The sequence below is a fragment of the Somniosus microcephalus genome, chromosome 5, assembly GCF_052327205.1.
Source record: "Somniosus microcephalus isolate GS21.2 chromosome 5, FLI_Smic_1.0, whole genome shotgun sequence".
Lineage (NCBI taxonomy): Eukaryota > Metazoa > Chordata > Chondrichthyes > Squaliformes > Somniosidae > Somniosus > Somniosus microcephalus.
In genome coordinates, this window is record NC_140991.1 from 99,384,945 (window position 1) to 99,398,357 (window position 13,413).

General features: G+C 46.4%; 1 protein-coding gene across 2 annotated transcripts in view; it reads right to left on the minus strand.

Moving 5' to 3' along the window:
* The window catches only part of LOC147117228 (polypeptide N-acetylgalactosaminyltransferase 15-like), a 149,270-nt gene that overhangs the window by 66,534 nt on the left and 69,323 nt on the right, over positions 1–13,413 (minus strand). For both annotated transcript variants that reach the window (XM_085988028.1, XM_085988029.1), the window contains exon 5: positions 3,143–3,260. In XM_085988028.1, the coding sequence (XP_085844154.1) occupies positions 3,143–3,260 (118 nt within the window). The remainder of the gene's footprint in view (positions 1–3,142; positions 3,261–13,413) is intronic.

Sequence of the window (13,413 nt, forward strand, 5' to 3'; positions counted from 1 at the left end):
AAGATATCCACAATCGTGATGCTTTTTGTGCTGCATCTCATCTCCATTTGATCATCCCTTAAATTAAGACTTTTCGGGAAAAAAATTCGGTGGCGCCCCCTTTGGGGACGCTACTTTTAGTGCCCCGAAAATGTTAGCGCTCCCCCCTCCTTCTTGGGGCACTACCAGTGAATTTCGCGGCGCTACGTGCAACAGCGCACGCGCGTCAGCATCGCGTCATTGCAGGCCTCCCTCCCCTGAGTAAAGGGGAGGGGCCTAGCGCTGCACACACCGGGGCCCTGCTGGACCACCGGGGAGCGGGGTGCCAGGAAAGCAGCCTGGCACTCGAGGAGTGTCGGGCTGAGCGATCGTGGCCGGCACCCCAAAGAAAAAAGGGGAAGGGGGCAGGTGCTGGCAGTTGGCAAAAAGAAATGGCCGCCCGACACCTGCCTTTTAAGTAGTGCCGCCGCGGCTGCAAAAATGCCACCCTGCCACCGGAGCGCTGCATACGGTGATGATGTCATCGCTGGCGGCGCAGCGCCACGAGTTGCTACCAGCTACCGCCGCCGCTAACCTCCCACTGAATTTCACAGGAGCCGTTAGCGGTGCTGCGCGTCCCGTTAGTGCCCCCCCTGGGGGCGCTAACGGGAGGCGCAAAGTAACCCAATTTTTGCCCCTTACACTTTTCAAAACGGGCACCTTTTATGTTGTAAAACAATTGATGTATTTACAATCCTAATATATAATTATTATAAACGAGAACAAAGTTGTTGTACAAACTTATGAAGATTTATTTTTCATATAAAAAAATTCACCCATACAGTTTTGGGTATTGCGCCAGAAATCAACTGCAATCTTAAAAAGATTTAAATAATTCTGATTTCATTAATTAAATCACTTGAAGGAAGTACATAAATATTGAGTCAGCTGCCATAAGACTGATTCAGCCAAATAAAACAGCATTGGCCCAGTGTAGGCTTGCACATTGCAAACTGACAAGTTACAACACATATTACCTCCAGCAAAGCAGCACAATTGAACTTTCTCAGTCAATCACATTTTTCAGATGAGTGGATTATTAGCTGAATTTTTCTCTTTCATTTCATTTTTGCTGCTTTCATCCAATAATTTAGTTGCCCTTGATAATGAAGTATTAAAACCTAGCAGGTAATGTGCTACCTTGTGATATACAATGGCAGATGTTCTACAAATGATCCGGTGCATTTAACAGAATAATTCTTGGAGCTTACATACTGTTAATTAAAGCTGATAGAATTAAACCTGTGTCAATGTTGTCAAAAGCTGAAAAGTCAGTGAACAATCTGATTTAATTCACCATGTAGGAAAGTAATTACTGTGTGTATTTACCTCATGAACAACAGATAGTGTTACACTATGTGCTAGTGGAACGTAATGCCAAACATTTCAACTTTAGTGAAATCTGAAATATAATTTTGATGTAAAAGTATATATGAGCCTCACATACAAACAGAATTTGAACTATATTTTAAAGGGAAAGCTCTTTGCAACAACAATGTGTATTTATATAACACTTTTAACTTGGAAAAATGTCCATAGGCACTTTGCAGAGGTGTAATCAGACAAACATGGACATGAACAGGAGCGATAGATGAGTGGGGCTTGATATGGGAGAGGATACACACAGCAGAGTTTTGGATGAGCTGAAGTTTACAGAGCATGAAGGACAGGAGAGCACTGGAATAGTCAAGTCTGGAGGTAACACAGGCATGGGTGAGGGTTTCAGCAGCAGATGGGCTGAGGGAGGGGCAGAGGCAGGCAATGTTACGGAGATGGAAGTAGGCGTTCTTGGTGATGGAGAAGATATGGGATCCAAAACTCAGCTCGGAATGGAATATGATGCCAACGCTGGGAACAGTCTGGTTCAATCTGAGACACTGGACAGGGAAGGTATGGAATCAGTGGCACAGCAACAAAGTTTGTGGTAGAGGCCTAAGACAATGGCTTTGGGCTTCCTAATGTTTAACTGGAGGAAAATGCGGCTCATTCAACACTGGATGTTGGACAGGACAGAGGCAATGGAGGGTCAAGAGAGGAGCTGGAAAGGTAGATCTGTGCATTGTCAGCATCCATGTGGTAGCTGTTTCCTTGGTCTCAATTTTAACTCGGTATAGGATCGGTTTATGCGGGGGGCCAGGGCGAGCAACAAACTCCCATGTTAAACTCAGGAGTTAAAATCTCACCAGGTCTCATTTCCATATTCAGGCTTGACTCCCGCCTGATCCAGACTGTCTGGCAGGTGGGCGGGAGCAGGAATTCAGGCGGCAGGAAGCTGCTGCCAGGTATCCCGGGGAGCAGTCTCCGACAGTCAGGTAAGTGGTGAGTGGGGGGGGGGGGGGGGAGTCCAGAAGTGATTCCGATCGGGATGGGTGGATGCCCGAGTAAGGGCATTTTTTTTAATTAAAATTTTTCCTTGCTGGGCCTCATCTGGGCCGTGAACCACCTTCGGGCAGGTTTGACCTGCTGGTGACTGTTCTCATGCTCGGGCCTAGTCAGGGCCTAATGACATAATCAGGGCCCAATTTGCATATTTAAAGAGGACCACACTGGCTTGGGGCGTGTTTCCTTGCCGCCTGCAATTTAAAATTGGGTTGGGAGAAAAGTGGGTAAGTCTCCCACTCCATTTTTAACTGCACACCTCCCCCCACCCCCCCGCTTGGTTTCCACTCAGTGGGGAGTTCAATATCGCCATCGTGGTGATGAGGAAGGGGAGAGGGGGGGGGAGGCACAGACAGATCATTGGGAAGCTCCAGAGGTAGCGGTGGGGGGGCGGGAAGAGAAACCATTGCTGGAGGTGCTCTGGCTATGATCGATAATTTGGCATTACATACGTCAGCTAACTAATTTACATGATAAACTTAAATGCCTGATGTCCTAGCACCATCATTGCCTATCTTCATGTTGCAGTCAATCCCTCAGTACCACTTTGTTTCATAGCAGGTAAATCATTACTTTATCACATTATAGTACCAAAGAATGATGTAATTTCTTTGCAGAGAAACAAGGAAATCAGCATTTCAAAGCTTTCAGAGCTCCAGTGCTATGTTGTCCTGTGCAGTACAGTGTGCGAAAGACCAATGCACCCAGGTATCAGTCGGATCTGACATAGTGATTAGAACCTTACCCTGAGAGACAGTTCCACATTTTCTGTGCCCCACATCAGCATTCCAGGATCATATGCACCGATATTTTGGAAGTAATGCCGATTGATCCCCAGCACTCCTCCAGATACTGCTGGACTCCTGAAACAAGAACCATGGCAGAGAGAAATCATGCTGAATTAAGGCAATGAATAAAAGAAATGCACAGAGATGACTTTCCTCTACATTTTTTTTGGGGGGGGGATATCATCAACCTATAGGAGGTCAATGTTGCTTATATGACTATTCATCACGCAGTTTCAGCTTTAAACCAGGTACAACACAGCCAGATTCAGAGCAACTCTCCCTTTACTCTGTCCCATCAATGTGACTTAGCCCAGTTTTAGAACAGTATCCTTACTGCACCAGTATACATTTCCCACAAAAATTATCCTTACGGCCAGAAGGAAATTGCAAATTAGAGGAAAGGTAAGGGCTGTTTGGAGCTGTGGATTCAGTAGGAGCTGGACGGAGACAGTTCTAACTAGTTTAGCTGTCCATGAAATGTTTATTTGTGGTACGCCTACTATTACTATGAGGTTATGGTCCCTCATTTATGGAATAAACATTTGATAGACTCCTGGGCCTAGAAATTCGGTATGGCCCCGCCAGGTCTTTTGCGCCCGAAATTTTGCGCCCGCCAGGATTCCCGTAGCGCCCGCCTAAAATTCAGTTGCGACGGGCCAAGACGGCGGTGGGCGCTATTGCAGGGTTTGGCCGCCTCGCTAGGGGCGATGAATGTCACTTTCAGGCGTCCAGCTCCCGCTGCGGCACCCGATGCGGTGCGGCAGGCTGGGGTACTGCAGGCCTCCTCCTTCTCTTAAGGAGGAGCTGCCTGCAGCCGTCAGATCACCGGTGGATTCCCCCGGCAAATGAGCCCGGCACCACGGAGAAGTGCCGGGCTCGCGGGACTCAGACATCAATGCCGCGGGGGGGTGGTGCAGGAGTCCGGGGAGGGAGGTGCGGGCAGGCGGCCGCCGGGAAAGCGGCCGGCCGCCGCTCCACCTTTATGCGCCGGCCTTTCGGAGCTGCAAGACCCCGTTTCACAAACGCTGTTTGCGGCTGCCACGGGCGAGGCGGCCGCAACTGAATTTGGCCATCGGGCCGGAATAGCATTGCAACCGGGGCGCTGCGCACACCGATGACGTCATCGGTGCTGGCACGGCGCTACCGGCTAACGCCGATGTTAGGGTCCATCTGAATTTCGGGCGATAAAAAACTTCAGGCGCAAACCACTTTATAGCCAATAAGTGGGCGCAAACGCGACTGAATTTCTAGGCCCTGATATGTTAAATTTGTTTCGCATGCTACTTTCTATTTAGAACAGATACAGATTTAAATATATATAATCATAGTTTTAACGTGATTATCACTGTACAAAAAACCCCACAAAGGACAGTAAATAAAAAGTAAGAACAGGAAAAAGTACAATGAAGGAGTTTGTGCAAGTTTCAAAAACTTTTTGTTTATAGATTTAAAATAAAAGAAAAACTTCACTAGATTGAATTATACATTAACTGCTTTTGATGGAAGTCTATCCTATATTATGGACTTGGCTCTGGAGGAAAACAAATCCAGAGGCCAAAATTCCTTGTGGCGGAGGTTCCACTGGTTTTCCGCCATAGTTCCAGCAGAGTCCCTGTTCCCCCCGCCAAAAGTAACAGCAGAGGCCCAGTTGTGTTGTTTCCAGGAGTTTCTGACTTGGCTTGTAAGGTTGTAAGGGATGGAACTTTCCAGCAGCCCCCTACAAGACAAATGTCGGCAAGGGGGTGGAGCAGGTGGGCGCCAGAGATGCGCTCATAGTGATGGTTGTGGCCAGCTGCCCCATGCTAATGAAGTGCTCTCCCGCTGGCCCTGCAAACTCCAGCGAGGCCAGAGCTGGAGGGCACCGGTGGGCACTATTCTGGCGTGACCACCCTGGTCGTGTCCCGAGGAATTTCAATCCGCTAATCTCTTGATTAGTCCAGGTTGTGCTTGTATCCTTTAGTTCTGTAATCACTTTTGAAGTAAAATAACCTGCTTAGATCTGTATTGTTGATATTTTTGAGTATTTCAAAGATCTGGACCACGTATCCTCTCAATCTTCTTTTCCATAATGAGAATAAACTCAATGATACGAGTCTCTCCTCATAACTGAAAATTTTAATTTCTAAATTCTCCCTGTCCAGTCTCATTCAAACTACTTTCAGTTGAAGATGTTATGAATAGAGAACATGCCATGGCTAGCCGTGTAACGTGATCAATATCTCCCACAATGAGGCTGACCAAATTTTGCTCCAGACTCATGAATTATCCAGTCAATCTTATGCGGTGAAATATATCAGTGACTGTGATTTATTCCTTATCTATAGCAATGATTTATTATTATTATTATTTTTATAAAATTAATTTCTAGTGCTCAACACTCTAAAAGGGAGAGATCAATCTTTATGATGTCAGAATAACAGCATGTCATGAAATCATAAAGAGCTTACTTAAAGGGGAAGGAAAGTCTGGGGAAAGTACTTTTTGTTCAGGATACTTACCCTTCTATAGAAAAAGGGAGCACTTTAACAAATAAAACTCTTGGCAAAAAAATCCTAACCTTTTAACAATCTCCATTTGCAACTCCTCAGATAATGAATCATTTCGTGCCCGCATGCAGCAAGACCTGGACAACATTCAGGACTGGGGTGATAAGTGGCAAGTAACATTCACACCACACAAGTGCAGGCAATGACCATCTCCAATAAGAGAAAATCTACCCACCACCCCCTGACATTCAACGCATTACCATCGCCGAATCCTCCACCATCAATATCCTGGGGGTCACCATTGATCAGAAACTTAACTGGACCAGCCACATAAATACTGTGGTCAGAGGCTGAGTATTTTGTGACGAGTGTCTCACCTCCTGACTCCCCAAAGCCTTTCCGCCATCTATAAGGCACAAGTCAGGAGTGTGATGGAATACTCTCCACTTGCCTGGATGAGTGCAGCTCCAACAACACTCAAGAAGCTGGACACCATCCAGGACAAAGCAGCCCGCTTGATTGGCACCCCATCCATCACCATAAACATTCACTCTATCCACCACCGGCGCACCACGGCTGGAGTGTGTATCATCTAGAGGATGCACTGCAGCAACTCACCAAGGCTTCTTCGGTAGCACCTCCCAAACCTGCGACCTCTACCACCTAGAAGGACAAGGGCAGCAGGCGCATGGGAAGACCATCACCTGCAAGTTCCCCTCCAAGTCATGCACCATCCTAACTTGGCAATGTACTGCCATTTCTTCATTGTTGCTGGGTCAAAATCCTGAAACTCCCTACCTAACAGCACTGTGGGAGTACCTTCACCACAAGGACTGCAGCAGTTCAAGAAGACGGCTCACCACCACCTTCTCAAGGGCAATTAGGGATAGGCAATAAATGCTGGCCTTGCCAGCGATGCCCACATCCCATGAACAAATTTTAAAAAAGTAATGTTTATTTTTTTTTAAATAATTTAATTATTTTTAAATTGGGAGACCTAGTGATGCGTGAAGTCCCAAAGTGCAGGATACAATAACAATTAAAGTGTTAAGGACAGGAAAAGTGGTCAGGTGAAACCAAACCTGGAGTTTAAAATCATGATTGTTGCAGGCAGGGAAGACAAAGGAAAGTAAGGAGTTTTGCAGCTGTGAGATCCTGGAAGAGAATACAGTAGGTGATGCCATGATGAGTCTTGATTTCAACACAGTGAGGATACAGGGAGGAGGTAGAGTGTAGTATATTATATTTAGAGCTGAAGAGAAATAAGAGAGGAAAGTTCAGAGATGCAAAGACCAACAATTCAATTTGAAGAATAAGACTAACAATTCCCATTGTACATTTAGATATTTACCAATTATATATGAAATAAAGTTATTACTAAGAAATTAATGTAGGGTTTCACTCTAAATTGCGCGGACTGTTACTCACAAACTACGACCTAAACAAATATCACTGACTTCACAAGACTTCAGAGTCTCATGCCACAGTGGAGGATGCATCAGGAATGGTAGTTTGGACCTCAACACATTCCATCACAAACAAACGTTCTATTTAAAAGCTGTAAAGGAAAGCTGCTTGTATGTTTATGTGATATCCGAGTGGTAAGGTCAGAAACTGAGATAAGCCAGACTTCAGGAACCAAAACTTTAACTGTTCAATTATACCTATGTAGCTGAGAAACTAGCTCTTACAGGCTGCAGCAAACACACTCTATTTCTTACTGTGCGATCACCAAGATGGAGGATCAACCTCAGTCATACCCAGAATGCAATGCTACTACCTTAATAAGCGGTGTGCCAGGACATTACCTTAATACTGGTAAATATGATCCCTTAATATTTGTCTCCCTCTGGTGGATAACTTAAGCATTACATCCCAGATTACTATATCCCCCCCTCTTATATTTACAATAATTTCTTAACAACATTCTTAAAAAGTCCATAAGGAAACTCCTTTAATGAAAGTCCATACTGAATGAATCTAGCAGGTCGTGATCAATCTCTCTGGTGGCTTGTGGGCACTTGGTGAACGTCTTACAGTCAAGTCCCTGCTTGATTGTGGTAGAGCCACCTGCTGCTCCTGAGCAGTACTCAGTGTATCTGACTCTGCTACGATGGTTTCCTCTTGACAAAGGGGTCCAGGTATAACTGGCTCTGTTCGTGGTGTTGGTACCACCAATGCATTTGGATAACTGGGGACCAACTTGTCCTCCAACATTTCCTCTGGAACCTCCAGTTCGATTTCCCTTTGTCTGGTCAGTATCTGATCCATATGTCTGCGTACTACCTGACCAGTTCCCACCATGACCGTATATGATACTGGACCGGTCATTGAGTCTATGACGCCAGGAATCCATTTTGGACCATAACTGAAATTCCTGGTAAGGACCGCATCTCCTTCTCCAAAGCTGCGGCTCTTTGTCCTTCTGTCATGGTTCTCCTTTTGTTTGATTTGTCGGTTTTCCACCTTCCTTTTTAGATCTGGGTGAACCAGGTCAAGAGTGGAGCGTAGTCGACGTCCTAACAACAACTCAGCAGGAGAGTCTCCGGTGGTAGATCGAGGTGTTATTTTGTAGCCGAACATAACTCGTGACACTTTTGCTGCCAAACTCCCTTCCGCACTTTTTTTCATCATCTCCTTAAATGTTTGTATGGCTCTCTCCGCAAGTCCATTTGAAGACAGATGATATGGAGCTGAAGTCACGTGCACTATGCCATTGTTTCTCATGAACTCTTTTGTTTCTGTACTCACAAAACACGTGGCATTGTCACTTACAACGATCTCCGGTATCCCTTGATTACTAAAACTCATACGCAGGCAGTCTATAGTAACAGTAGATGAAGCAGAATTTACAGGATACACATCCATCCATTTGGAATGTGCATCAATGATTATGAGGAACATCTTTCCCATAAATGGACCCGCATAATCTACATGTAATCTTCTCCGTGGTCTATCCAGCCACTCCCAGGGATGGAGTGGAGCCGCTGCTGGTGCCTTCCTGTGCACTTGATAAGTGCTGCATGTCTTGACTAGATTTTCTATCTCTTCATCTAGCTTTGGCCACCACAAGTAACTCCTTGCCAAGGCTTTCATACGCGAAACTCCAGGATGACACTGATGTAGTTGCCCTAGGATAGACTGTCGTGCTGGCTGTGGGATAATCACTCGAGTTCCCCACAACACACAACCATCCTGCACACTCAGCTCTGTCTTCCCTACACTGTAAGGTATGAAATCAGTCCCTTCCGGATGTTGTGGCCAACCCCTCATCACATATTCTCAGACTCTAGACAGTACTGGATCTTTACCAGTCCAAGTCCTTACTTGTTCTGCGGTCACAATTGCCGTGTCCATGTCCTCCAATATCAAAACTCTGTCCTCTGGAGCTGCACGGATAGGTGTACCTGGTAGTGGAAGACGGCTCAAGGCATCTGCGTTCCCATGGTACTTGCCCACCTTGTAAACGATAACATACTCATACGCCCTTAACGTCACTGCCCACCTCTGGATCCGGGGTGACACCATCTGTGGTACTGCTTTCATTTCATTAAAAAGAGACAGAAGAGGTTTATGATCGGTGCATATGGTGAATATCCTGCCATATATGTACTTGTGAAACCTCTGTAACCCAAACATTACTGCTAATCCCTCTTTATCTAACTGGGAATAGTTTTTTCCGCTGGGGTCAGAGTTCGAGACATAAACCCTATCGGTCTTTCTGTTCCATCTTCCAAGCTGTGTGAAAGAACTGCCCCCACCCCGTAAGGTGAAGCAGCATGGTGGCATAGTGGTTAGCACTGTTGCCTCACAGCGCCAGGGGCCCGGGTTCAAATCCGGCCTCGGGTGACTGTCTGTGTGGAGTTTGCACATTCTCCCCGTGTTTGCGTGGGTTTTCTCCGGGTGCTCCGGTTTCCTCCCACAGTCCAAAAGATGTGCGGGTTTAGGTTGATTGGCTATGATAAATTGCCCCTTAGTGTTAGGGGGATTAAATACGTGGGGTTACGGGGATTGGGTGGGATATGTGTCGGTGCAGGCTCGATGGGCCGAAATGGCCTCTATCTGCACTGTGGGGTTTCTGTGATTCTGATTCTGTGATCACAAGAGAGAATGATGTCTTTCTCTGCATTGTAGTGAACCAACACATCCGAGGTCAGCATCAGTTTCTTGGACTGTTCAAATGAAACCCTCTGTTCCTCTTCCCACTGCCACTGTGTCTCCTTGCGCAGAAGTTTGTGAAGAGGTGCTAACACTGTTGCCAAGTTTGGTAAAAACCTGTTATAATAGTTTAGCAGTCCCAGGTAAGCTTTTAACTCAGTCACATTTGTAGGAGCTGGGGCCTCCTGCAGTGCTTGTACCTTCTCTTTGATTGGATGGAGCCCTGTGGCATCCACTCTGTGTCCCAGGAACACGGCCTCATTCCCCAGGAAAGTGCATTTACTCCTCTTGAGCCATAGCCCAGCCTTATCCAATCTTTGTAGTACCTCCCTCAGAGGGCTCAGATGCTCCTGGTCGGTTCTTCCCGTCACCAGAATATCATCCAGGTAGATTGAAACATGTGGAATCCCTTGCAGTACACCCTCGATAGTCCTCTGGAAGATAGCTGGACTAGATGAGACACCGAATGGTAAACGGTTATAGGTAAACAAACCCTTGTGTGTATTTATGGTTACATACTTCTTGGATTCCTCATCTAGTGTAATCTGCAAGTATGCATGACTCATATCCAGCTTTGTGAATTTCTTCCCTCCAGCCAGGTTTGCAAAAAGATCCTCAGTTTTGGGAATAGGATACTGTTCAAGTTTAGACACCCTATTTACTGTCAATTTATAATCTCCACAGATTCTTACCGAATTGTCTGGTTTTAAAACAGGTACAATGGGAGCTGCCCATTCTGAACATTTTACGGGTTCCAGAATGTTCTCTCTCAAAAGACGGTCAAGCTCAGCCTCTACCTTTGGTTTCATGGCATACGGCACAGGTCGTTGTTTAAAAAACCTTGGCAGTGCCTCCTTGTCAACATAAATCTTAGCTGGGGGGCCATTAAATGTTCCAAGTTCTTCCTTGAACCCGTTCTCATGTTCAATCAACACGTCTTGCAAAGACAATTGTTTGCCTCCCTCTAGTTGATTTATTGCTCCCCAATCTAATTTAAGTTCTCGTATCCAGCCCCGACCTAACAAGTTTGGTCCAGAACCCGATACTACAACTACAGGTAGCTGTTCCACGGTGTCCCTGTGTTTCAGTTACAGTAGCTGTACCCAATGTTGCCACTCGTTCACCGGTATATGTTTTAAGCTGCATAGAGCAAGACTTTAACTCTGGAACTTTCGCACGGTTCCACAATTTTGAGTACTCTTCCCTGTTCATTATGGTAACACCACATCCGGTATCCACCTCAAAGTTCACCTTAGAGTCATTTACTATCAGTTGCAAATTTATAGGATCCACTTTTGGAATGTCCTCTACCATACTATGCAATATGAACACGTCGTCTTCTTTCTCAGCTTCTCCACTGATGTGATGTGCTCCCTGTTTTTTCACTTCTCTTACTAGGTTTTGCTTTTCTCCCCCTTTAGGTTTGTATACCTCCAGGGTAGCTTTTGCTCAGCGTGCACGTTTTATATGTCCTTTTTCCCACACTTGTGGCACTTTTCCTCCAGAAACCTGCATTCCCTCGCCAGGTGATCTCCATTGCATCTATAACAGGCCTTTATATGCTCACGTTGTGGTTTCCGACTCATATTTAACTTGTGCACCAGCGGACCTGCAACTTGCCTCGTAGTAGCCCAGTCTGAACCTTGTATTTCTTTTACATCTTGGTTAGCTGTCTCTATGGCTTGAGCAAGTTCCAACGCTTTTTCATACGTAAGCCCAGTCTCGGACAATAATCTCCTCTGTATTCGAGCATCCATTATCCCGCAAACAAGCCTATCTCTCAGCATGTCTTTCAAACTGTTCCCGTAATTGCAATCGTGTGCCAGTTTTCTCAACACCGCTACATAATCCAATACAGTCTCTCCCGGTTTCCTGTTCCGTGAATTAAATTTGAAACGCTGTACAATCTCACTCGGTCTGGGATTGAAATGATCCTTCAGCAAGTCCACTAAGTTAGCAAATGTAATGTCTCCAGGCTTTTCAGGACTGCATAAGTTCCTCATTAAACTATACGTCTGACTTCCCACGGAAGTGAGCAAAATAGCTCTCCTTTTTCCAACATCAACTATATCATTTGCTGCAAAGAAATGCTCCAGCAACTCACAGTATTCGTTCCAGGTCTGCGTCTGAACATCAAAAGCAGAGAGCTGTCCTACCATAGCAGCCATGATTCCTTGATTCAGTGCTTTTCTTTTCTTTTTCCTTCTTCAAGATGAAAACCGTTCAGCCTCGTCGCCAAATGTGATATCCGAGTGGTAAGGTCAGAAACTGAGATAAGCCAGACTTCAGGAACCAAAACTTTAACTGTTTAATTATACCTATGTAGCCGAGAAACTAGCTCTTACAGGCTGCAGCAAACACACTCTGGCCTAGAAATTCAGTTGGGCGCTACAAGCTTTGCGCCCAGTTGGCGCCTAAAGAGGGTTTCTGCGCCAGTATAAGAGGTTGCGCTGATATTCAGCACTGCGGTAATGGCGGCGGTAGCCGGTAGCGCTGCGCCGACACCGATGACGTCATCAGTGTGCGCAGTGCCCCGGTACCGCCCCGCTTCCGGCCCAAACCCCATAATTAGTTACGGCCGCCTCTTTTGCAGCGGCCGCAAACAACGTTCATGAAACGGGGCCATACTGCTGCGCTACTGGGGCGCTTTAAAGGTGGAGGTGCGGCCGGCCGCTTTTTCGGCGGCCGCCTGCCGGCACCTCCCTCCCCGGCCTCCTCCACCACCCCCCCCCGCGGCATTGGTGGCTGATTCCCGTGAGTCCGGCACTTTTCCGTGGTGCTGGGCTCATTTGCTGGCAGAATCCAGCGGCGATCTCACGGCTGCAGGCAGCTCCTCCTTAAGAGAAGGAGGAGGCCTGCAGTACCCCAGCCTGCCGCACCGCCTCGGGTGGCGCAGCGGCAGCTGGAGCGCTGAAATTCACCTTCAGCGCCCCAAGCGGAGGCGGGCACACCCTGGAACAGCGGCCGATTCTGAATTGGGGCGCTAAAAGTGAATTTCTGGCGGTCGCAACGGGCTCCGCGCGCAGCGCTAACTTTTGGGCGTTAGCCTGCTGGCGGGCCTTAACTGAATTTCTAGGCCTCTATTTCTTACTGTGCGATCACCAAGACGGAGGAGCAACCTCTGAGTCATACCCAGAATGCAATGCCACTACCTTAATAAGTGGTGTGCCAGGACATTCCCTTAATACTGGTAAATATGATCCCTTAATATTTGTCTCCCTCTGGTGGATAACTTAAGCATTACATCCCAGATTACTATAGTTTATGACCAAATTTGACAATAAAATAAAAATGCATTCTTCAACAGTAAATCATTTTAGAACTTAGAAAAATTTGAAATTCAATGACCGGAGTAAAATTATGAATCCAAAATGCAACCTTCTTTTTTAGAATTAGATTTCCATTTCTCTACACTCTTTTTCTGCAGATGCTGGGAGAAAAATTCGGTATCGCCCCATTTGGGGCGTTAGTATTGGCGGTGCGCAAAGTTTAGCGCCAGGCGCAAATTATTGCCACCTCGAGCAATATTGGGTAGCAGCGCCCCTGAAGGTGATCGTGGTGCTAAATCAGGCGCTGCACGGTAG